Source organism: Podarcis melisellensis (assembly GCF_964234715.1).
Source record: "Podarcis melisellensis genome assembly, chromosome: 9".
NCBI lineage: Eukaryota > Metazoa > Chordata > Lepidosauria > Squamata > Lacertidae > Podarcis > Podarcis melisellensis.
The window spans coordinates 46,412,397-46,437,551 of record NC_138541.1 but is presented as its reverse complement, the minus strand read 5'-3'; the positions used below and the strand labels follow the sequence as shown (position 1 = coordinate 46,437,551).

Here is a 25,155-nt window from a genome sequence, read left to right as displayed (position 1 = left end):
TTTCTACTGACCCCATTTTTTAAAAAAGAAGACAGCACAGCTACACAGACACAAAAGTTTCCTGAGATGAACACTGTGCACATCTGCAACCACACTACACACCTCTTCTGAGTTATCTGATTGCAAAATTACTTCGTTCAAGCACTTTTATGTGTTTCCCATTTTATCTTCAAATTTTAATTCATATCCCGCAGACAAAATTTGATTGCATTTAAACTCCACAGGTTCTCCAGTAACAGACTCCCACACATTACTTTGTCCATAATAGGCCTTAGGAGTATAATTTTCAGCCTCTCAAACAGAGCCGCTTTTCTGTCTGCCTTCTGCTCATAATTTCTGAAGTTTGATGCCATATTTTGCAGCTAATCTGTCCAGGAAGAAATGCTTTCCCTAAAGGTAACTTTTTGCTCCTGCAGGTTCTAAATCAGTCCAGCACAAACACATTAGGCATGCTCTTTTGTTGAACGTCAAGAAACAGGGTTTGAGTATGGGCTTGCACTAATTCATCATAATATGTTTCACTTTAAAAATGTTCCCAACTTTTGTTCAACCTTTTTCTGTAGTTGTGCCAGTAGACCAAGACATGAAAATAAACCTATTTCTTAAGAAAATCATTGTATTTCTTATTGCAGCCATTCAACAACAACAAGCGGTATTTCTAAAGGCAGGGGATCTGATGGTCATTCACAAAGAAAGATCTGTTTCCCAGCATGTTTTCAAGGAAAAATGAAACATTGGGCTTTTCAGATGTAACACATGGTTTACTGTTACAAAAATAAGCCTTTTCAGATGTAACACATAGTTTACTGTTACAAAAAATAAGCCTCAAGCTCATGCACTCTCCTCCTTTTTCAGCACAGCCTGAGGAGATCAGAATCTTTTACATCACATTAAAACACAATTATTGACCTGGCCAAACCATGAGAGCAGGATAAACTCACTAGGTGACTTTGAGCCAATCACTACCTCTCAACCTACCCTACTTCACAGGGATTTTGTGAGGATTAAATAAGGAGGAGCAGGAGAACCATGTAAACCACCTCGAGCTCTTTAGATAAAAAGGTAGAATACAAATACAACAATTATTAATAAAGGAATTCAACAGCTGATTTATAAACTTGAAAATTGAAAGAAAAAGGGTTAATGAAATCCTGCTTTTCTTTTGAGGGCAGGCAATTTAATATCATATAGGTGCTCCTATTTCCCACCCTAAAAATATACAATCTGGAAATCCAATTTTCCCTTTCCTCAATTTCCTTTCCTCATTTGAATCCTATTGGACATGTTTACTCCATGAATATACAATGAAACAGGCCAAAGCCAGTGAAAATTCAAGGACTGTAAAAAGAATCTGTAACATTTCATGTTGCTTTGACAACATGAGGTATTCAACGTTTTAATAATTTTTTTCTGGTCATTTTTTTCTGGGTTAATGCTCTGCACACTTTAGCTCTGCAATACAGTTTAGCTCTTGCCTCATTGCTTTATCCAGTTACAAACTTTTATATTTAAGTATTCCATTATTAGATGCAACCATTGCTTACGAAATATGTGCTCTTATTCTCCCCATTTACCACAACAGAATATAGAGTTGTATCACATGGTGGATTTGAACTAGCATAACCTTTCCTGCTAGCACAAGGTGAAGAATCCAATCCAAACATCCACTTATTACAGCCCTCTATTGTCATATCCCATATAGTTCCAGAGGTGTCCCCACAACCCTCAGGAGCAGCTTTGACGATTTTTTTGAGGGGAGGGGGCAGACAGCATTGGGTAGGAGAAATCCTGAAATATTTTTTTTTTCATTTGTGTTATTAAGCTCTTAAGCAACACTAGATGTGCATCTATATTGCGTGCTCCTATATATTTGCAGTCCTCATGTGAATATTGTCTTCAGAACTGCTGTATTTAGGGCTTTTTAAAAAAAGAGGTTTCTTTCATTGTGTCACCTGCCATGCTCTCATCTAGGCTCTGTAACAGCTGCAATGCAAAATGTACTCTTTATAAAGGCTTCAAGATGCAAGGGGGTCTGTGCCTACAACACCTGTTCTGTATCTACCTACCAGTGGCACTGTGGTCTAAACAGCTGAGCCTCTTGGGCTTGCCGATCAGAAGGTTAGCGGCTCGAATCCCCACAATAGGGTGAGCTGCCATTGCTCTGTCCCAGCTTCTGCCAACCTAGCAGTTTAAAAGCATGCCAGTGCAAGTAGATAAATAGGTATTGCTGTGGCAGGAAAGTAAACGGTGTTTCCATGCACTCTGGCTTCCGTCACGGTGTCCCCGTTGCACCAAAAGTGGTTTAGTCATGTTGGCCACATGACCCAGAAAGCTGTCTGTGAACAAACACTGGCTCCCTTGGCCTGAAAGCGAGATGAACACCACAACCTCATAGTTGCCTTTGAGTGGACTTAACCGTCTAGGAGTCGTTTACCTTTACCTATCCACTACAATGGTTATGCATCTGAGCTCAAATCATAGTGAGAGTTTTAACCCTTAAAAACCTTAATCACAACTGTTACATTCTCTGATTGGCTTGGTAGACAAGAACTGCTCTCAGAAATAATGACTATATATATCCCACATGTAGAAATCTATTTGGAAAGAAAAGTTTAAAATCATAACAAAGCCCCATGAAGCCTAATTTCACCCCAGCGTAATGATTGTGTCTAGTGAATTCATAGGTACAACGTTAAAAATTATAAACTGGGATAGCACAGTTGGTAGAGCAAGAGACTCTTAATCTCAGGGTCAGGACCCCCACGTTGGGCAAAAGATTCCTGCATTGCACGGGGCTGGACTAGATGACCCTCAGGGACCCTTCCAACTCTATCATTGATTGATCGATCATTGCCCCACAAATGGGGGGTGTTCTTTTGTTGAAAATGAAACGATCAGACACCTACAAGGAAAGCAGCGGGTGCTGGATACTCTTCCCCCAACCCTCCCCTGTAGGCCAAGGCTTGCAAAGGTGAAGAAAGCTATGGCAGCAATAATATTTGCTTACAGGGGCACACCCACCCATACGGATGGTCTCCGAGGAAAAGCTGCCCTGCCCCTCCTCCCTATCCTGACCGAGGATCTTTTGTTTCTTCGGTAGTTGCAATTCTTCGCCCTGCCCTTATCGTGCAAATTGGGACAAGGAAAACGTGCCTGGCTTCAGGGGCTGCCAAAGAAAAGAAGGGAGGAGGAGGAGGGAGGGAGGAAGGGAAAGTCCCTCTCCAGAGAGAAGTTGCTTGTTTTCGCGGGAGGCTGACGAACAGAAATGAAGACAGCCTGGAAAAATAAATATATATCTCTCTAATTTGCTTATCAAGAGGAGGCGGTAAGAAGGAACGAGATGCGGAGGAGTGGGAGGGTGAGGGGGGTTCGTGTCTCTCGCCAGAGCAGCTGGGTTCGCCCTTTATCTCCAGGGCTCCCCGAGGCGCTGGTGGCCGCGCTCTGTCCGAAACCAGACCCAGGGACAGAGCAGCCGACGGCTCCCGTCCGCGCCGCCGACAGTCCCTCCCGAAGGGGAAGCGCCAGCGGCGGCTGGAGGTGGAGGAGGGGAGGGACAAAGGGCGGGTGGCAACTCCGGCGCAGGTGACAACCAAGTTGGGCTCCTTCGGCGCGCTCGTGCGTATTCGTGTCTCCGACTTCGGGCACTTCCCTCGTTCCCGCCTCCTTCGAAAAAAGAAAAGAGAGGAGGGAGCGAGGGAGGGAGGGGAAGGGGGGAGAAGAAGAGGGGGGGAACCCTCGAGGCTGTGGGGAGATTAAAAACGAGGAGCGAGTAATAAATCCATCCCCAGTTGCCTGAGGAAGGGCGGCCAGAGACAGAGGCAGGGCACTGGCGGAGAGCGCTCCCGCGGGCCGTCGGAATGCACCTGAAAGACAAAGTGGCTCTGGTCACGGGGGCAGCGCAGGGCATCGGGAACGCCTTCGCCCGAGCCTTGCTGGAGAAGGGCTGCAAGGTAAGGAAGTGGGGGGCATCTGGGCTCGCGCCTTCTCCGCGTCGCCTCCGCAGGGCGCCTAGCTGCGAGGACGCAGCGACCAACCGGGCTCCTCCTCTACGTGCGCGCCGTGGCTCCCGCGAAGCTATTGGTCTTCCTCCCGCGTTTGCTGTGGGCTGTGAAGCTCCTGTGTGTGTGAGAGAGAGAGAGAGTGTGTGTGCCTGTTTCAAAGTACGCTGCGTATGTGCAAAATGCATACATTTACGTGCTCAAATGTATCCACTGTGTCTGTATTCAAAATGGTACTTACAAATGCTACAGACACGTGTATTTACGCAGTATACGTGTGCATCTCTGTTTGCATACACGCATGTATGCGTTTGCTTAACCGTCACTATAGAGACAAAACCTTAGCCATACATACACTCAAAGGTCAGATCTATTCCTAGTAACTCAGAAAGAAGTCCCTTTGAATTCAATGGGCCTTATTTTGTTTTGTTTTTATTCTTTAGTTATCAGATATGATATACTGCTATTCATTAAAAAGAATCAGTGTATAGCTGTCTTGCCAGGAAAGCTTTTAATATTTAAGAATTCTTGTATTTTAATATTTTGCTGGAAGCCGCCCAGAGTGGCTTGGGAAACACAGCCAGATGGGTGGGGTATAAATAATATATTATTATTATTATTATTATTATTATTATTATTATTGCCCGAGGCAAGGTGGTTCTTTTAAAATGAGATTGAGAAGTATGCAAGTGAGTGAGAAGAGTAAAGATTTTATTCTAAAACAGCAAGCGATGTATACATACCAAGCAAGCAGTTCAATCTGCCACTTGGAAGAGACTCTCCCAGGTAGCCTCAGTTTGCAGGGCCCTGCGGCCGATCAGTCTGTGCACCAGCTTCAAAGAAACTCTGCCCAAACCATCCGATTTTATAGATAGCATTGCCAGACTCTGGCTTGCCAGACTGACCATATGCCGATCATCCATTAGCCACCCCCTCCCAATGCCTCACTTTCTCAAAACTATGTCCAACATCAAAGAAGGTACCCAGCATATCCTCCACACCTGATTAAGACAACTGTGTGGGTCTCCCATCTCTCTCAGGACATTAAAGACTGTTCTCATGCCATCAAAAAGCTTAACACAAGCAAGGGAGTGGGAAGGAATAGAGGCAGGAAGGTGTCAGATCACTACACTAATTCCTCTCATACATTTTGTCTTCTGGGTGCATTTCCCATACAGTAGTTTGCAGCAATTCCGCATTAAAAGCTATTTAATAAAAATTAAAATTAAAATCAGAAGCCAACTATCTATTGTGAAAAGATAAGTCTTAATTGCCTGCATAAGCCTGACACAATAATAATAATAATAATAATAATAATAATAATAATAATAATAATAATAATAAGTTTTCAGCTGGTGTTTAAAAGTTGAAACAGAAGGTGCCTTACTACCTGGCAAGTTGTTTTGCACATGCACTCGAAGATGCTTACTAGGAAGCAAGTCCCATCTGACATAGTGCCATTTACTTCTGCGTAAACATCCATTGTATTGCACTGTTAGACATATGAAGCATCTGGCAAATATTAAACACTTTAAATGCCTATTGACTTAATTAGGAAAGATGGAAGCACAAGCTTAATCTTCTCTTTGAACGGGACATAGAAGTGCTTGTTAGCTGGATCATGCATGAACTTTATGTGCAGTGTATGTCTAGTATATACATTGTATACTGAATATCATGTAAACATAATTTCTTCACACATTATCTTATATAATGCTAAGGGGCAGACTTTGGTAATTTTTCATAATATGGCACACTGTGCAAGGCCAAAATTTGGTGCCCCCAAATGGATCTTCTCAATTATGGATCATCTCAATTTGGTGCCCTCTCTGAAGGGAACCACCTGTACTACCCAAAATCTGGTGCTGCCTAGATAGTCAGCCTTCTTATCACCCTCTAAAACAGATCTTCCCTTCTCCCAATGAAGAACATAATCATTCTTTCTTATCTCTCATAATCTTATTGTCATTATCCTTTTCACTCAGGTAGCACTTGTGGATCAGAATGTGGAACAAGGAAAAGCAAGCAAAGATGCCTTTGACAAGCAATTTGAAGCACAGAGGACCATATTTATTTCTTGTGATGTTTCAAGTGAAGAAAAACTAAAAGGTAAAGAAGAAAATTGTGTGTGTGTGTGTGTGTGTGTGTGTGTGTGTCCTGCTGTTTATCCTGTCAGAGTTAGGGGGAGAATATGTGTTGTAGATATAAAATCTGGGCAGGTTAGGCTTTGGTGAAGAAAGCCAATATCCAACCAGGATTTATAAATGTGTAGGAAATCTACAAATGTGAAACATCAGCAATGTGTTTCCTAGATTGAATTAGTTGGCATATTACAAACAAAAATAAATTACAGGATATTTTGTGATGTTTGTATGAACCCAATATGTGAAAAACTGTTTTACAAGTACAGCTGTCCCGGGGCGATTTTAAAATGCTGGCGGGCGGCGGCGCTGCCGCCCGCCAGCATTTTAAAAAAACCCGGGACAGCGGAGGAGTTCTCCGCTGTCCCGGGGCGATCTTAAAATGCTGGCGAGCGGCAGCGAAGCCTTTGCTGCCGCCCACCAGCATTTTAAAAAACCCCGGGACAGCAGAGGACTTCTCCGCTGTCCCGGGGCGATTTAAAAGCCCCCGGGAAGGCAGGCAGGGGGGACAAAGACTTTTGCCCCCCGCCAGCCTTCAGAAGAGGTCCTGGACCTCTTCTGAAGGCTGGCGGGGGGCGAAAGTCTTTGCTCCCCCCACCTGCCTTCAAAAGCCGTCTGGGATAGCGGAGAAACACGCTGCGTTTCTCCACTCTCCCGGGAAGGCAGGCAGGGGGGAGCAAAGACTTTCACCTCCCGCCGGCCTTCAGAAGAGGTCCCGGGGTTTTTTAAAATGCTGGCGGGCGGCAGCGAAGGCTTCGCTGCCGCCCGCCAGCATTTTAAGATCGCCCCGGACAGCGGAGAAGTCCTCCACTGTCCCGGGGGTTTTTAAAATGCTGGGGGTGGGAAGAAAAGCCCTTGTTCCCCCCCCCAGCCTTCAGAAGAGGTCGGGGGACAGACTGTCCCCGGACCTGGTCTGAAGGCGGTTTCCATAGGAACGCATTGATTGATTTTCAATGCATTCCTATGGGAAACCGTGCTTCGCAAGACGAAAAACTCGCAAGAAGAAAAAACTTGCGGAACGAATTAATTTCGTCTTGCGAGGCACCACTGTAAGCGTTATAAAAAGAATGAAATTGAAAGCCAATTATCATATGTGGGGAAGAGAAGAGAAAATATTTATTTCAAAGCAGCTACTTGGTATTGAAATAAACCTAATAGTATAGTTTAACATTAAAGGTAGCACTTCCATTTATGCATAACTAACATTATTTTAGTGTCCCCAAATTTTAAAAGCAATTTACAGTGCAGATTGGAAGGCTGCTCTTGGTGTCTGGAGGAATTGAGACTTGTTGGGAGTTTATAGTTGTGTGCTGTAATCTTATGCATATTTACATAGAAGGAAGCTGACTTCTAAATGGGACTTTGCTCAGGGCAGAAAACATTTCAGCAACTGATAGCATTTAATACAAGTTGTTATTTCACACATTTGTTCAGCAGTCCAAATAAGTAACACAAAAGCCCTAAACACTTGGACCAAGAGACTTTTCATGAAAGATTCTGTCTGAATTTTGTTTTTTTGTTATAACTCTTTATTAGCTCTATTATTCTTCCTGATACCATTTTCTGAACAGGAATGTGTGGTTATAGGATCACCACTTTTTAAAGAAAGAAAAGAAAACAGGTACTTACCTCAGAAAAACAATAGAGCAGAAAGATTTGGTGGGAGATGGTTTGTAAGGACTTATAAATTGTAATATTGGTCTAATGAAAACCATACAGTTTATAATTTGCGCTATATGAATAATGATTTAAATTTGTTGCATTTTTATTGAATGAAAATTAAATTGGAAGGAAAAAACAGTCATTGGCACATACACAAAGTAGGATATTCATCAAAATACTAGAATAAGAAGAAGAAGAAGAGTTTGGATTTGATATCCCGCCTTTCACTCCCCTTCAGGAGTCTCAAAGCGGCTAACAATCTCCTTTCCCTTCCTCCCCCACAACAAACAGTCTGTGAGGTGAGCGGGGCTGAGAGACTTCAAAGAAGTGTGACTGGCCCAAGGTCACCCAGCAGCTGCATGTGGAGGAGCGGAGACACGAACCCGGTTCCCCAGATTACGAGTCTACCGTTCTTAACCACTACACCACACTGGCTCTCCAGGATTCTTTTCAGTTAATGGGAGGGTTTTGGTATAGTCACACTTTCTTATAAGAAAGTCCTTTTTCATAAAGTGCATAGGTTAAAACTATGGAATTTGCTCCCACAAAAAGTAGATGGCCATTAACTTGGATGGATTTAAAAGAGACTGGACGATAAAGTTTTCAACAGCTAATTACCATATTTGCTATGTTCTGCCTCCACTGTTGGAGACCATATGCTCGCAAATGCAATTTGCTGGAAATTTCAGGTCAGGAGAGCATAGTTCTGCTCGGGTTCTGCTTTTGCACTTCCCATTGGCAACTGATTAGCCACTGTGAGAAGAGGATGCTAGACTAGATACGCCATTGGACTGATCCAGCAGGTGGCTCCTGTGTCTAGTAGCAGTCATGCATTGCCCCAGTTATAATCCATTTAAAGTAAAATAACTGAGTCTACACAAAGTAACTGATTGCAATGCTAACAGGTGGGGAAACACTTCCTAATAGAGAGAGCTATCTCTAAATGCAAAACAAAAACACAGAAGCGTACACTGTGGTGTAGCCAGTGTAATGTAGTGGTTAGGAGCAGTGGACTCATAATCAGGTGAACGGGCTTCGATTCCCCGCTCCTCTGCATGCAGCTGCTGCAGCTGACAAGATTCCTCACAGAGTTTTTGTTGTGGGGGAGGAAGAGACCTTGGGCTAGTCACACTTCTCTGAAGTCTCTCGGCCTCACTCACCTCACAGAGTTTTTGTTCTGGGGGAGGAAGAGAAAGGAGGTTGTTGGCTGCTTTGAGACTCCTTAGGGTAGTGATAAAGCAGGATATCAAATCCAAACTCTTCTGGCAGGATTGCACAACTATGGCTGGTGGCAAAGCTAAATCATTTCTAGGTTATGGGACTTAAAATCATTTCTAGGTTATGGGACTTAAGGGGATGAGTTGACAATATCTAGGAATGAAGCAGTTTCTGGACTCTTGGTGCAAATATTTGTCTATTAATTATCATGAACCCCAGAGAACTATGGGGGGGGATAGATCTTTAGTAACAGCTTTAGAAAGGAAATATCAAGAACCGGTCAATTTTTGCTCAATTAATTATTTCCTTGGTCTGTGATTGTATTACAGATTATGTCTATACATTTAAAAAACCAAATCATATCATTTTGTTCTGAAAGGATTAACCTGTATAATTACCATCCTCTGATGGAATCTGCATAAGGTTCCTACTGTTCACATGGAAACAAATCCTATCATGAGCACCAGGAACCCCTTTACTAATTTGGTTTTTCATCTTTGCAGACACTAGGGTTACCTAAAGCTTTGCTCTGAAACAAAACACAAAGCCAGATTCAGTGAGGCCATTCCTCCGGCCCCTACCTAAACAGCCCTACAAAAACTTTTATGTTACCAAGGAACAGGCAAGACTAACATACCAACATCGAGTTGATAAAATGTTATCATACGATACAAATATACTTTATGAAGAATTAAGGAAGTACTATACATGAGTACAATTCTTTGTATTCACATTTAAGCAAAATTCATCGTGTTGTTTCCATCATTCTAGAATGATGCATTGTATGGAAATAATGAAAAATTATCTTTTCACTCTAACCCCTATTTACTTGCAGATGCTTTTAAGAAGGCATTTGAACATTTTGGAAAGCTGGATATTGTGGTTAACAACGCTGGAGTGAATAATGAAAAAAACTGGGAAATCACAGTCCAAGTTAACTTGGTAAGCTTAATTCATACATTAAATATTTCCATTTAAAAAAAAAACCTGTACAGCATTATAAATGCTAGGATAGGATAAATGTGTAGGATTGATGGCCACTAACAGTTTTAAGATTGTTGCCCTGTACGCAGTTACTCTGGACTAAGTCCCACTGAACGTAGTGGGATTTGAAATAGTATGGAGATGATCGTATTGTACAGAACCTGTGCTACAGTGAGGATGAGGAATTTAGTGTGCATGTTTACAGTGGTACCTTGGGTTAAGAACTTAATTCATTCTGGAGGTCCGTTCTTAACCTGAAACTGTTCTTAACCTGAGGTACCACTTTAGCTAATGGGGCCTCCCACTGCCACTGGGCTGCTGGCACATGATTTCTGTTCTCATCCTGAAGCATAGTTCTTAACCTGAGGTACTATTTCTGGGTTAGCGGAGTCTGTAACCTGAAGCGTCTGTAACCTGAGGTACCAATGTACTTACTTCCAATGGCAATTCCTTCCAAGTATGCATACACAGAATTGTGGCCAGAAAGAAGTTCACACTTGGCTTAGTGGTCTAATAACTATGTAAAAGTGCACCTGAAGCAATAATACAATGCTAAATTCCATCTTTTAGTACACTACATTTCTTACAAGACAAAGTTAAATTGCAGTTTCATTTACTTGTAGTCGTTGCTTGTACTGCTACTTTAGTATCACGAACTAAACTGCATCTCAGTGGCTGGGTATAGTGATGAAAAAATACTGGCAGATAGATCCAGCAATGAGCACTGTGAGCATTGTGTCACAGTACTCTGCTGAAACCTGGCTGGTCACCAGGAATGATTACATACTTATTTACTTTTGATATTGCCTCAATATGTAAAGCACAATTCAAATGAAAAGCAGGACCTAAACAAGGTCATTGTCCTAGTTTAAAGGACAAAGGCAATAACCAGCACAGTACAAAACTCTATAAACTAAAACAAATAAAGGAGAGGGTGTCGGCCTTAAGACCACAATGAGCTATTGAAAAGAAGGAGAAAGGTAACAAAGAATTGTGTTTTAATGTCCCCTAGGGTAGTACATGAAAATGCAGAATAAAGCAAAACATGTGAAAACAGATTGCTCAAAATGATCGAGAGCTTCATTTGAGCATATTTCATAACAGCAACAATGTTAGTGCAAGCTTGTTCACATGTTGCACTGAACACACGTATAAGCTGTCTCTACGCATGTAGAGTGTAGAGCTCAACTATCTGTGTACACAAATTTTACATTCATTGAATGTAACTTGCGAACACACCTTATATAATTGGCATTAGAATGTCCTATCAGGGTAACAGGCTTACATTGAAAGTCTTATACAGTATCTGATTTCTCATTTAAGGTGAAAAAGTAAGTCTGTAGTAAGCATGGTTAGGATTCCATTCTTAAATCTCATAATGAAGTAGCTTAATAGCCTAAAAGATTGGAAAAGGCCACAGATTCATGGTGCATAGAACACAGAAGCAGGTTGAGTCTGTGGCATGTTCAGTTTCAAAGATTTTTAAAGTCTAGTAAACACCTCCGTCTGGTACCTTGGAGACCTGTTGCTGGTCAAGTTAGTTCTAATTTAGATGGACTAGTGGTTTTATCTCAGCATAAGGCAGCTCAGGATACAGTATTGTTGGTGGTGGTAGTGATCTCTCTTAGGAGACAGCGCCTCTAGTGGTGAAGTCAAACCACTGCATAAGCAGTACCAACATGACCTCCCTGGGGCACTAGCCTGGGCAGTGTGTATGAAGGTCCTGGGCTGCCCAGATGACCCTCCCCCCTTGGCCTTGCAAATGTGGTCCAAAGGAAAGCAGAGCAATATGTTGGGCACCAGCTTGGCTGCAGGTGTTGTCAGAAAGAGATGTACAAGGCACCATCAACTGTCTTAGGGCTCCATTCCAGATCTGTGTAGGTTTTACTCCTTAGCCTTTTCTTTTCCCAAAGATATCCTGCAAGGCAGCAGGTACAGATTTTCCCTGGGGTTTACTCCCAAAGCCCTTATCAGGAAACAGCACAGCCGCAAGGCATCAGGGATGATGGATCAGAGTATTCCTTATCCTTAATGAGCTACTTTCCTAGGATAACGAGCCCCATCTGCCCCTCATTTCCCTCTACAGTGTGTGCTGAAACAGCCTTCTTGACCATTGGACCCACTATTGGTCTTGTCCACTCAATCTGCCAGAAGCCCGTAACTAACCAAGGTTTTGAGACCCATCAGCTACCTTCACCTGGTTTAGCCAGCCAGTCAAAGCCATGTCCCAGGGTTGGCCACTGTCACATGCTGACAGCTTCTAGAAGCCAAGAAGGAGCTTGTGTTTCCCACCAGAGGTACCACCCCTCCCCTAACACCCCAGACAGCATATCCTGTACATTATATGAGCTGTTAATTAGTATCAGCTAATCAGTAAAGTGGTTTGCACTTTGCAGTGATGATTATATGCCTGCTGTTTTCAGGATGAAGGCAGTGACTTCCACAGCTTTTTATGTATTCCTGTCCTTTGCTGAATCTCTATGCCAGGCATAGGCAAACTTGGCCCTCCAGATGTTTTGGGACTACAACTCCCTTCATCCCTAGCTAACAGGACCAGTGATCAAGGATGATGGAGGTTGTAGTCCCAAAACATCTGGAGGGCCACGTTTGCCTATGCCTGCTCTAGGCAACTGATTACATTTTTTTTAAGCAATGCATAAGCCAAATCTGCCGTCAGTAAGAAATGGAAATGCTCAAAGGCATTTTAAAGAAGGCGAATTTTGATTGCATGTGGTTTGTTCAGGCACGTTTTTATTCAATTAACTGGTAGACCAAAACAATAATTGTTCCCTTTTATACATCTATTAGTTCCCTTATGTAAACTCCTTACACACACATACTAGAGGCAAAAACTGGCTAACAAGACATATTGCCCTGTCGCATCTCACAAAAATCATCCTGACACAGAACTTTCTCATGCAGGATTTAAAATAAAAGTTGGTAAGAGAGAGCAAAATGTTGCCTTTTAAATGGACTTTGCTGCTGCATGACTCAGTTTTGATTGTTATAGCTTCATTGTGATATTAATTGATAATTTGGGATATATAGCATTAACTTTTGTATATTGTTTGCTACTTTGAATATTTTTATAGCAAGACAGTAAACCTATATTAAAATAAATAAAAATAAATAACAAACCACTGGTTTTTAAATTCCAGTTTTATTAAAAATTAATGGGGAAGGGATCTTGCCCTTCAGTGGGAACTTTAGTAATCAAATATTTTCTACTGAAATTAAGGAAAGTTCAAAGTACTTCAGTTTAAATGGATCTACCCTTAGTTGTGAATTGATCACTGGTTATTACCAGTGTAAAGATTAGCAAATGTGTGCTGTTTGTTGTAGAACTATCAGGCAAATGACACGTAGAATAAGCTGGTGTCTAAATGCTACTACATACCAAATTAGCATAAGCTATTAAGGCTTTTAACAAACATTTGTGTTGAAAAGTGTGCAGATGTTCATAATGTTCACAATGAAGAAAGATGGTAGCAATATGCTTGACAAATGAAAGGGTATGGGAGAAAAATCTATTAATGGGAGGTGTGCCTAGAGGGTGATGTTGAGACAGAGGGTACTTACTTGAGTTCTAGGACTGATGAAGGGCTACATACGGCAGGTTACCCACATCTCTAGATTTTCCTCTTCAAAACTGGATGACGTAAGAGGAAGTTGACATGATGCATTTCCTCTTCTTCTTCATAATTTTGCTTGCATCATGATGAGTGAGACAGGCCTGGTGGTAAATGGGATAGTCATATTCATACTTGCAGGACTAGAAGCTGCCAGAAAAAAATAATAATTATGCAACTGAAAAGAGCTATTGGGCAAGTCAGTTATGTTATGTCCTGGTTAAGAAGTGGAGAGCATTTGAAAGACTTGCTTTGGAGGAGTACAAGTTCCAGGGCCAGGGGGCAGGGGCATGTAGACAATCCAGATGTGATGAACAAGGAAATCCGAGTCACTTATTATTCTTCCTGTTACTAGTTCTTCAGAATGCTCAAAGCAAGTGAGTACCCAGAACAGACATCAGAGAGAAGACATGCTGTGCATAACATTATGATTACTTTTTGCGTGTTCAGACCCAGAGACCTCCCCCCTAAATAAATTCACACATGACTCAAATTTTGGTTTTTGGCAGAATTTAGGCCACAACTTTATTGATTACTGAAGGTGAGTGGTTGCATAGGCTCTGGTTCGACTAGCTGCTTGCACCCTTGTAAGCAGCGCTGACCCAGGGCACCAGCATAGGTCAGCCAAGGGTGAACACCTGGGAAGGTGAAAAGCCAGGAACAGACTCTGTTCACCACCCAGATGCCCCCCTGGATTCAGGCACGGGCACAACCCCCTCATAGGGGTTGACCAAACCAGCTGAGTCCCTGGATTCCTTTAATGGAATACCCTTCACATAGGGATGGTGAGACCGCTCCCCCCATCCCTATCACCAGAACCAGTGCCTATCCACAACCTTACAAATTGTAACTATTTGCTACGCGGCAAGCGAAACCCAAATGGCAACAGCCAATCAGCCAAGTGGGGAAATTCCTGCCATGCCTCTGTCCCAACAACAGATGACACACGACGGCATAGCAAGGTCAATAGCACAATGCCCTAAAAATAGGGAGAGGTAGGCAGGTGTTCCGAATGCACAAGCTGAAAGAGGAAGCTCTGGGTCATGTGCATGGTTATATATAGGTCCCTCGATCCGTTTGGACTGTGCCCCATTGGTCAGATTGAACCCAGCAATGAGGGACCTACCAATCAGGTGTTGTGGCTGAGCAATCCAACCCACCCACAACACAGGAGGTCAGTCTCCAGGTCTCACCAGGTCCTCTTTTAGGGAGGACATGATTTAACCAGTACTGCATACCCTGGTGTCTTTGCTAACTGAAGTGTATAATAACACTAGAACTCATGGGAATCCACTGAATCTGGCTGTTGGAACCTTCAGGACAGACAGTCCAGGTGTCATAAGAAAGCTGCAGAGATGGTGCAGGATAGTACGCACCCTGGAAATGATCTCTTTCAGCTTCTGCCTTCTGGAAGAAGGTACAGGGTTATAAAGACTAGGACTAGCCGCCTGAGAAACAGTTTTTATCCAAATGAGATTTTGGTTTTAAACACACTGTAGGGTAGTCTCTGTGGGAGTATATTGTATTTAATTATGGGGTATTAGAGTTTTTAGGGGGTTAACCAGGCTGGGATAGCTGGGATAGCAGGCTTGTTGATTTCTGAATGTCTTATGTAGTTTTTTTCAATTTCGTTGTTCTGTATGGGACAATGACAATAAAGTTTATCGTATCGTATCGTATCAAGTACCTCTTCACACAACAAATAGTTAAACTATGGACTTCAGTCCCACAAGAGGCAGTAATGGCTTTGAAAGAGGACTGGACAAATTCATGGAGGATATCAATACCTGGCTGTACTCTGTTTCCACTGTTGGGGGAAGCTGGATAGGTGTTGAGAACAGGATGCTGAATTAGATGGTCCACTAGCCTGTTCTTACATTCTTATGGTGCAGAATAGCAGTGGAAATACTGTGAAATGTCTTGTGTGGCAGTGGAGTTTCCAAACACCTGTTCATGCATACAGTATATGTGTGTTTACTTCTCCCTCACACAACAGTTCCCCCATCCAACTGCCAGGCATGGGACAATAAGCACTAATTATATATGTTATTGACCCACCAATCAAAGATTGTAAAGAGTAATGGTGAATTTACAAACTTTCTCCCCGCTCCTGCCCTAGTTCTGCAAAGGTTGTTCACAATAGCTGTGTGATTCTTGGAAATTTGAAACCCTTCCATTAGTTTTGCCTGCACTGTATAGTAAGGGGGTTCTCTAGATTCCACCTATGCATTTCAGACTATGCGGACAACCTGAATGAAGCCTGCAGACCACCAGTGGGCTGTAAACTATAGTTTGGGAACCTCTGGGCTAGATAACCCTTTAAACAAGCTGTTGTACTTTCTACAGTTCTCGCTTAAAGTGAAACCGTGACAGTATTGGAGAAGCTCCTTCACTGTAGAGGAGAAGCTGACAAGGAGTTTCAAAACTGCAGAGGGGGTGGTGGGGAAGCTTGCAAGCTCTGCTTTTTGCAGCCTTTGCACACAATGCACAACTTCTTGCTGGAATAACTGTGTGCAGCAAGCATGGAGAGGTATCTTCTCCACAGAAGTGAAAATGATAAGTTTTGAAGATTCTTGGGCTTGCAGGCCTAATTAGGTCCATAAGGGTTTTTTTGCTGAGCCATCCTCAGATGTGGAAAAGTTCAAGCCATGGCTGCTGCAAATGAAGAATCAGGAATGTAATTTAAATACTCTCCCAATTTTTCTTTTGCAGGCAGAATGTGGCACTTTTAGAATCTGGTGCTTTTTTCTGTCATCCTGCATTCTGACAAAGGTGCAAATTCATGATGACCAAGCCACCTACCGGTCAACCTATGGAGCGTTGGTCACTTTTGGATTTGGATTCCCCTTCCCTTTTTTAGGGTTTCAGACTTCATAGATATGGTACCTTGACATGGGTGAAGTAGTTCTACAGTTAATTTGTCAGGCACCTAGAAGGACTCTAGGTCCATTTGCTGTTAATCAGAGTGTCTAGGAAATCTAGAAGACCACTTATAAGAGCTGAAGATAAGGGGCATTGTAAAAAAGGAGGCAGATCAAAGTATTGGCACCTGAATCATCTATTTCTATATAACTTATATGTTTGAGGAATACAAAGGGAAGCAACCACAGTGATTTTAAACTTCTTGAATATACTTACTGAAAGTCTGATTATAACAGACTAATGTCAGCCTGAGAAGAGACTTAAGTGTGACACTTTCTTTTTGTTCTCTGTACCAGATTTCAGTGATCAGAGGAACATATATTGGCTTAGAACACATGAAAACTCAAAATGGACATAATGGAGGAGTTATTGTTAATGTAGCATCACTAGCAGGTAAGAAGTTTATATAGCTCATTTATTTTAAGGCTATTTTTTTGCATTTCCATTAGGTTGAAGACCAGTGAGATTATATTAATTTCTTAAAAACTGTCAGTTTGCATTCCTTGGTACAAAAAGAATTGGTTTAAAGTGTAGAGATCTTTCCTATTCTAATTGACTCAAGAAGGTTCTGGAAGCTTCTCTGTGTGATACAAGCTGGGAGTTTCTAACTGACACGTAAGTTTCTATTCTTCCCAGAAACAAGCGGAAGGTTCCTGATGTTTGGGCTATTCTTCAGAGAAGCTGAACAGCTGGTTTAAACTGGTTCTGTTATCTCTTTCACTCATGGTGATACTGACTATATAATAATAGGCCAGAAGGAGCATGGTTTTCACTTTCTAGTTCTCTTTCATTCTGGTGTGGTGTTCTGTATATAAGTCCTAAGTTATTGTAAGTGTAGGTTAAGTCTGCTGCAACTGGATTTCTTATGGACTGTGCCAATCCTGAATGTATTGGATTTGTGACCATTATACTCATTTGCCTTCAGTAGCAGTAAAGCTCTACTGGATGAAATATTGCCTCTGGTCTATATTTTGGGAATCCTGCAATGTGTTTAAGTTTTTTTACTCTGCTAACTACACCTTGGAATCTGCTCTGGATCAATATGAGCAGAATTCATGATATAAGCAACAACTGAAACATTGCACCAGTTCACTGACACCAGCGTCACATCAGAAAAAATAAAACCAGCACTACTAAAGAACAACCAATCCATAGAGTGAAAGAAAAGTTTTACTTGATGCATCAGGAATGTTAGGAAAGGCACAGGGAAGTTTTGTTTCTACAAACTAAAGCCTTTAAAGTATGGTTGTATTTTTTTCTCAATTTTAATGATTTATCTTTTTCTAAATCTAAATTTTTTTTTACAATCAAACAGTGTATAAATTTTATGAACTTGGAATGAAGGAAGGAAGGAAGTGCCAGGGAACTGCCATCAGCTCAGAGCCAAGAGGTGGAAGGGCAGTTGTGTCACAGGGAACCTCCAAAAATCTTGTGAAGCAGTTCCTCCTCTGGTGAGGAGGGAAGCCCCACCTCCAGTGGAGAGGAAGTGATGTGAGCAGGGGATACTAGGGAGAGCCTCAACACCGAGCCTGAGCAAACCAGAGGGGAGGGAAGTACCCCTTTGCCAGTGCCCAGTCTGCGCAGTAGGTTTAGGCGCAGGGAAGGGAAGGGAAGGGAGGAGAAGGTTGGGGGTCACATGACTGTTATGCTGGAGGAGGTATAAGGACCGCCCACTCCCAGATTCTGCTAGCGAGTGAGCCAGGCATGAACCTGTGACACTCTTCACTGTAAATAGTTTGCACTAATAATAAAGCCTGGAAAAGACAGGTCGGAGTCTGAGAAGATTCCACCTAAACATTAGGAAGAACTTCCTGACAGTAAGAGCTGTTCGACAGTGGAATTTGCTGCCAAGGAGTGTGGTGGAGTCTCCTTCTTTGGAGGTCTTTAAGCAGAGGCTTGACAACCTTATGTCAGGAGTGCTCTGATGGTGTTTCCTGCTTGGCAGGGGGTTGGACTCGATGGCCCTTGTGGTCTCTTCCAACACTATGATTCTATGTTTCTATGAGTCTTGCCTATTTGCTCTCTAGCAGCCACACCAGAACCTGACAGAAAGAAAGAAAGAAAGAAAGAAAGAAAGAAAGAAAGAAAGAAAGAAAGAAAGAAAGAAAGAAAGCATTTCTCCACAATGAAAATGTGCCTTCGGCTCTCCAAAATTCTGTTGTGGCATTTGCCAAGTCAAAGCATTAGTGTCATCCATCAACCAAGTAGGAGGAGAGAGCTCAAAATACAGTATATCACTGTATTTTAAAATGTCATTTGTTTATGGATGTTGTTTTAAACTTTTTATATTTTAAATTTTTCGCAAGTCACCTACAGACTCATGGATTTGGGCTACTAACAAATTAAATAATAATTGCACTTTTCAATATGCAGTATAACAGCAGTGCTAGCAATGAGTAGTTAAGGACTTGTAATCTGTCTTATCTATGAACTTCCTGTCTCTTGTAGAGGGTGCTATGACTATGTGTTCATTAAACATTATTATTTCCAGTTCAAGTAAACATGGGAAGTTATACCAGCAAAACACAAAACAAAACCCACCCAAATGCCGAAACTATAATAGCACACACCACAGAGAAGAGAATAGCTCTTGCTCCAGCCAAACACATAAGAACAATAAACTTCTCATTTTTATTTTCTTAACATCCATGAATTTAATGAAAGACTCTGACAGAACTTAACCATTTGTAAATACCTTCGAAGTATAGCTAAAGTCTAAAGTCTTACTTTCTGATGTCCAAAAATACTAACTGTAGCATATGCAACTACAAAAATGCAAATACATATGTTTAGAAACAGATCGTATCCATTTTATTTATTTATTTTGAAATATTTATAAGCTGCCCTTCACCTACCAAGGTGGAGTCTAGTTCATAGTTTAAACAAATCATACAATAACATGCTAAAACAATAAAACCCTGTATCAAAATAAACAGAGGCTGCTGAAAGCAAAACAACAGTGACGGAGTCAAACAGCAAAACCCTTAAAATGCCTGAGAAAATAATTAAGTCTTGATCTGGTGCCAAAACGATAACAATGTCAGCGTCAGTTACACCGCTAAGAGGGAAGGCATGTTTCATAGGACCTCCATCCTCAGGGACAGGGGTGGCTGCATGCCATCTAAAGTTCCCCACAATTCTCCCAAGCAACCTTATGTTAAAGTGGTAGCTGCCCAGTTGATCAATGGAGCATTGTCATGGAACAAGCCCACTATACAAATCCCACACGTGCAGGAGGGATCCCACGGAAGAACTTGGTTGATACATGGGATCTTACAAGGCTCACTTTATGCATGTGGATTAGCCTCAATTTATTTATTTTTTTGGTCTTAATCTGACTCGTGATTAGACCTTCAGATCCCTCCCCATGGTGAATTGTTTGCCACATGCTCAGGGCACTGTTTTGTGGACCTTGCTAGCACCCACATGTGGAATGAGCCACTTTATGAAAATCATGACTTGTGTTTGTGATGGAAAGCAGCCCTTATATCTGCCCTAAAATCACTTCTGAAGTGTTCATTTTCAAACTATTCTGTGTGTTGCTTTGACTACCACATGAATTGGAAAAGCAATTAATAAGCTGTATAAAAAAATAACCACCCATCTTTCCCACCTTCTATTGCAGTAAAAACCTTAAAATAAACATATAAAACAAGAAATGTTTACTTATGCAGGCTCAGTTCTTTTTAGTTTCATTCAGTATTTGTTATCAGGAGTGATGCTCATTTTAATAAATGTTTGTAACTGTTTTCCTTTCCATTGTTAAAGGACTTATGCCTGTTGCATTCCAGCCAGTGTACTGTGCTTCAAAGCATGGGGTAATTGGATTTACACGTTCAATAGCCGTGAGTATGGGCAGCTGAAGAATTCTTATAATTTTCCACATGACAAACTCACCTTGCTATTTTCCCTCCTCTCATCTATAAAATAACTGCATTATCTGAATATCTTAGCTATTCAAAGTAACTATGCTTTATAAATAAAAATTAATCTTGCTGCTTCAGAATCTGGTTGCCAGGATTTCTGAATGTCTTTCAGCTCATTAAAGTGACAGCAATGCTAAGAGAAGCATCTGAATTGGGGGAAACCTAAAGCCACAAAGGATGGGCTAGTTCTAGTTCTGAGAAACATATTTTGTGACAGTAGTCAGTTTATTTGAGTGTTACATAAATACTATCATACACCTGCCTGCCTTAAATATGTATTGCATTGGCAAATGTTGATCATACAATATGCTTCCTAGTCTCTGATAATTATTGTTATAAATGATCAGCAACTGGATTCCCCAACACCACCAACACTTAATATGTCTGCCATTTTCCTGTAGATGGCTTCTGAGGCAGCGAACTATGGTGTACGAATAAATACCATCTGTCCTGCTTTTGTCAACACACCAATTCTTCAGTCAATAGACAAGGAAGAAAACATGGGTCAATATGTTGCATACATTGACAAGATCAAAGATATGATGGAAGTCTATGGCGTATTGGAGTAAGTAAAGTAGGCACAATGGTATTTGTCAGATTACCCACCGCCTTGCAGGACAACTTCGGGAGAAGAAAAGGCTAAGGAGTAAACCCTAAACAAATACAGAGTGGAGTTCCTAAAACGGTTGGGTGGTGTCTTGTACGCTTCCTTCTGGCAACTCCTGCAGCCAAGCTCTGCTTTCCTTTGGGCCACATCAGCGAGGGCAAGGGGGTGGGTCTTGTCATCCGGGCAGCCCAGGATCTCCATACACACTGCCCAGGCTTGCACCCTGGGGAGGTCACCGTGCCGCTGCGTAATGCAGCAAAAACAACACAGGAAGCAGCAGGAACCAACACAGGAAGCAGCAGGAAACTGCAGCCACAGCGGGTGCTGTGATTCTCCAGCGGTTTACTTCGCCACTAGAGGCACATTCCATGGTCTTTCGAGGTAGACAGATGCCAATTCAGCCTAATAGAAATTATTTAATAATACTGGAGAGAGCTATATTCCTGTTTTCCTGTAATCAAAGCACTTAAAGTGCATCAGCAAAGTTTTAGAGAAAGAAAACAGACAAAAAAAACAGCAGTAGGTCATACCAGACAGGTCTCAACTTTACTTAAGGAGGCTCTACAACATGCCAGCTATTAGGAGTACAGTCTGGGCCAGGGGTGGGGGTTAGACCCTTTCTCCTCTCTCCCATCCCATGTTCTCTTTCATTGAACTGTCATCACCATTGTGTAAGCTCACATGCTCTTGTGAGGCAGATTGTATTTAAAGAATAGACTTAGTTAATAGCAGACAGGGGACCTATTCTGACAGAGTATCTGATTCTTATCATTTAAATTCATTTTTAGACCAACACTAATTGCCAAAGGACTGATACAAATCCTTGAAGATGATTCACTAAATGGACAAGTTATGAAGATAACAACGAAGCGAGGAATTCATTTTCATGAATACAACGCAGCACCCATTGAAACAGGGAATTCTAATTTGTGACTGTTTTCATGCCTGAAATGAAATTGTTTTGAGTTGTAAAGCAATGCTAATGGTACATCTTGGTTCTAAATATTGCTGCCAATATTCCTTGTGTGAGGAATTAGATACAAAACAAACATGATTTTTTATATTAATTTTTTAATTTTAGAAGTTTAGTTCTTAATATGAGGCTGCATTCAGATGGCAGTTTATTCGATTCTCCTGATGTTTCCTTCCCTGATAATTTCCACACTTCACTAGATCTTTCACACAATGTCAAAGCCACTTCTAGAAATCTAGTGGAATGTAGTTTAGCACTCATCCCCATGTTAATTGCTTCCAGGGGGCAGGGAGAATCCATTTGCAGTCCTGGAAAACTGAAAAATCGCAGGAGTTTTGCTCACATAGTGAACTTTTGGGTGGTAATTTGACATACTGAGGGGTGAATCATGGGGAAAACAGGAGCACCCATGTGTGGAAAGGGTGGGGAAGTAGTTATCAGAGTTAGTTTGACACTAAGCAAAACACAGGTCATCTGTGGATTCAAGCCATGGTGTGAAATACAGAATTAAACCATATATTTGGGACAGTTTGTCTGTTTGCTATGCATCTGCAGATATCTTAAGCTATCATAACCAAATTTTGCATGATGGTTCCTGAGATCAAGTAACAGGGCCTCGTCTGTGTTTGGGTACAATTGGATGCCATTTTGAATCAATATGGTAGACTGAACCTTTCTGAACTGCACTGATTTTAACCACTGATTTCAAAGCTGCACTGATGGGGAGAGGGGGTCGGATCGTAGAATTCCTGAGCAATGCCAGGGCCAAGGCTGCTACTACCTAATATTTTAAAATTAAAAAAGGACATTTTTTAAGTTACTCTCTCTTTAAAGAAAGCTTGTAAAGGGTTAATATCAATAACTACTTAAGGATCATATTACTGAATTTTGTGGTTCAGAAACCTTGTATGTGGCCTGTGTAGTTACTGCAAAGAAAATAAACTTTAAAATCAGTTTGGTTATTCTGTAATGGGCATTTAATTTTTTTAACTCAGGTACATGTTTGTTTTCTTAATGTGAACAAGATATTTTTGTTATACAAAGGGAACCAATTGTCATTTATTAATACTTAATGAAATGACTTCAGTTCATTTTCCTTTTCAGTATGAAATACGAACCCTGTACTGCTTTTTTCCTCTTAGAAAGCTGTATTTTTACTACAGTGGTGCCCCGCAAGACGAACGCCTCGCAAGACGAAAAACCCGCTAGACGAAAGGGTTTTCCGTTTTGGAGGCGCTTCGTAAAACGAATTCCCCTATGGGGTTGCTTCGCAAGACGAAAAAAATCTTGCATCCCCCCGCGGGGTTTTTTTCCGCTTTTTTCGCCCTTTTCTTAAGCCGCTAAGCCGCTTATCAGCTGTTCCGCTGATAAGCCACTTAACAGCTGATCGCTGGAAGCCGCTTGACAGCTGTAGCGCTAATCCGCTAAGCTGTCAATGGGCTTGCTTCGCAAGACGAAAAAACCGCTATACGAAGAGCCTCACGGAACGGATTAATTTTGTCTTGCGAGGCACCACTGTACTACATTTCAAAAAGCTACATAGTAGATGCAAAATACTTAAAATGTTCAAATATGCAAGCAATGTTAACATTTTAAAACTTTCCTTACATATTTCATCTAAAATACCAAACAGGAGGACTTCATTTGAATTTGAGACAACCTTTGCGGTTCCAAGCACAGTGAAGCCATGGGCAGTGGGTCCAAGGCAAGGTGATATTACAATAAACACAGGACAACCACTTGGGATTTAAACTGGCCACAACTTTATTGATTACTGATGTCAGGTTTTGGCAGAGACATTGGATGTGTACCAGTCTGCTGCTTGATTATTTGGCAGAGTTAAACCAAGGTTAAGGGTTGTCCTATGACATATATAGAATCGGGAGCACCGTTCTGAGGATGCTATGGCCCATCAGCCGCCATCTGGGCATCCAGGCAGAAACACCTCCCCCTTGACCCCTTTAACAAGATACCCTGATTCCTTGGACCAGGCCAGGGGGCTCCCAACCCCCCATCCACCTAGACTAAGGATCCAACCCAATGCCTTATCCGCCATCAAGTTGTGACAATTGCTATGTGGGAAGCAAAAACCCCAGATGAACCCAACTTATCTTCTTCCTGGCTCTGAATATGGTGGCCAAAGACTTCCATAGCAAGGTCTTACACAGGAACTGTCCACTTACCCCCAGGTAGTCCTACACATAAAGCTTGGGGTTGGTGGTGAATCCACCATCAACTGAGGCTGAGGCCTGTGTTCAGCTGGCTTTTACACCCAGGGCCCGCTTCCCTCTGGTCCACTCACTAAACCACTGCAAGTCCCAGCAGTCAGCATAGCCAATGGAGGAGGAAGTAATGTCCTCCCCTGGTTGTGCTGAAGCCGGAAGATCACCCTGCCACTGCAACCATGCTGGATCTCAACTGTCACTCCTCTGCAGCCAGCAGGTAAGTGGTCTTCTCACACAATGCTCTTTCACTAACCACTTGTGACTGGCAGAAAGGCACCTTTGCAAGAAACTCATTGACACATTTTTTTTAATTAAAAAAAACAAGGTTGCATTGATATAAATTGAAAATGATTTACCTAAACAAGATTCTGTTTTATATAAACATGATCTAGATCCAAAGAACTGTGAGAAATTGGTTAAATCTGCAATTAAGCGTGGATTCAGAGTGTTCCAGAGTAAGCTGCTATCTGTGGCTTTTGGACCACAAAATAAATGTTGTTTTCTGAACAAAGCAGTGCACGTATATGATGACGTACAAAGTGACAAACAATTTTTTTACAGCCTCCACCCAACACTGTCAGATTTACTGATCTTCTGGTGCAACCACATCCGAAAAAACTTGCATATGAGTTGGCATCATAAGTATTGTTCTCTGACTTAAGCTGTGCTATTTTTCTCCTAGGAAAAGATATGGTGCCTCTTCATTCTCTGAATCTGCAATATGATTTATGTCATCCTATGAAACACACAGTGCTTAATTATGGCTATTCATTCTCAGTATAATTATAACTTGAAACTATGGCTCCTTTTCTGAAATTTGATTATTGCTGGAGCTTACTGTGGATAGTTTCCCACAGCCTTGGAGAATAA

General features: G+C 41.8%; 1 protein-coding gene and 1 long non-coding RNA gene across 2 annotated transcripts; one reads left to right on the top strand and one right to left on the bottom strand.

The window, feature by feature from the left end:
- The first annotated feature begins 3,589 nt into the window (after positions 1 to 3,589).
- HPGD (15-hydroxyprostaglandin dehydrogenase) lies at positions 3,590 to 23,013 on the top strand. The gene is made up of 7 exons (XM_081926219.1): positions 3,590 to 3,950; positions 5,984 to 6,107; positions 9,855 to 9,961; positions 16,851 to 16,947; positions 20,323 to 20,399; positions 20,882 to 21,045; positions 21,876 to 23,013. Exons 1-7 carry the CDS (start codon positions 3,858 to 3,860, stop codon positions 22,018 to 22,020), a joined length of 807 nt encoding a protein of 268 aa, XP_081782345.1. The 5' UTR covers positions 3,590 to 3,857; the 3' UTR covers positions 22,021 to 23,013.
- On the bottom strand, positions 22,589 to 24,732 carry LOC309378281. Its single transcript, XR_014171993.1, has 2 exons — positions 23,577 to 24,732; positions 22,589 to 23,217 (listed from the first exon to the last, which is right to left on the bottom strand). It is a non-coding gene; the product is annotated as an uncharacterized lncRNA (long non-coding RNA).
- Between the last annotated feature and the right edge of the window lie 423 nt (positions 24,733 to 25,155).

Bases quoted from the DNA above. Each gene is read 5' to 3' on its own strand.
- HPGD (XM_081926219.1), top strand. From the start codon at position 3,858: ATGCACCTGAAAGACAAAGTGGCTCTGGTCACGGGGGCAGCGCAGGGC. The intron at 6,108-9,854 runs GTAAAGAAGAAA...ATTTACTTGCAG, and splicing joins AAGTGAAGAAAAACTAAAAG to ATGCTTTTAAGAAGGCATTT. The intron at 16,948-20,322 runs GTAAGAAGTTTA...CCATTGTTAAAG, and splicing joins TAATGTAGCATCACTAGCAG to GACTTATGCCTGTTGCATTC.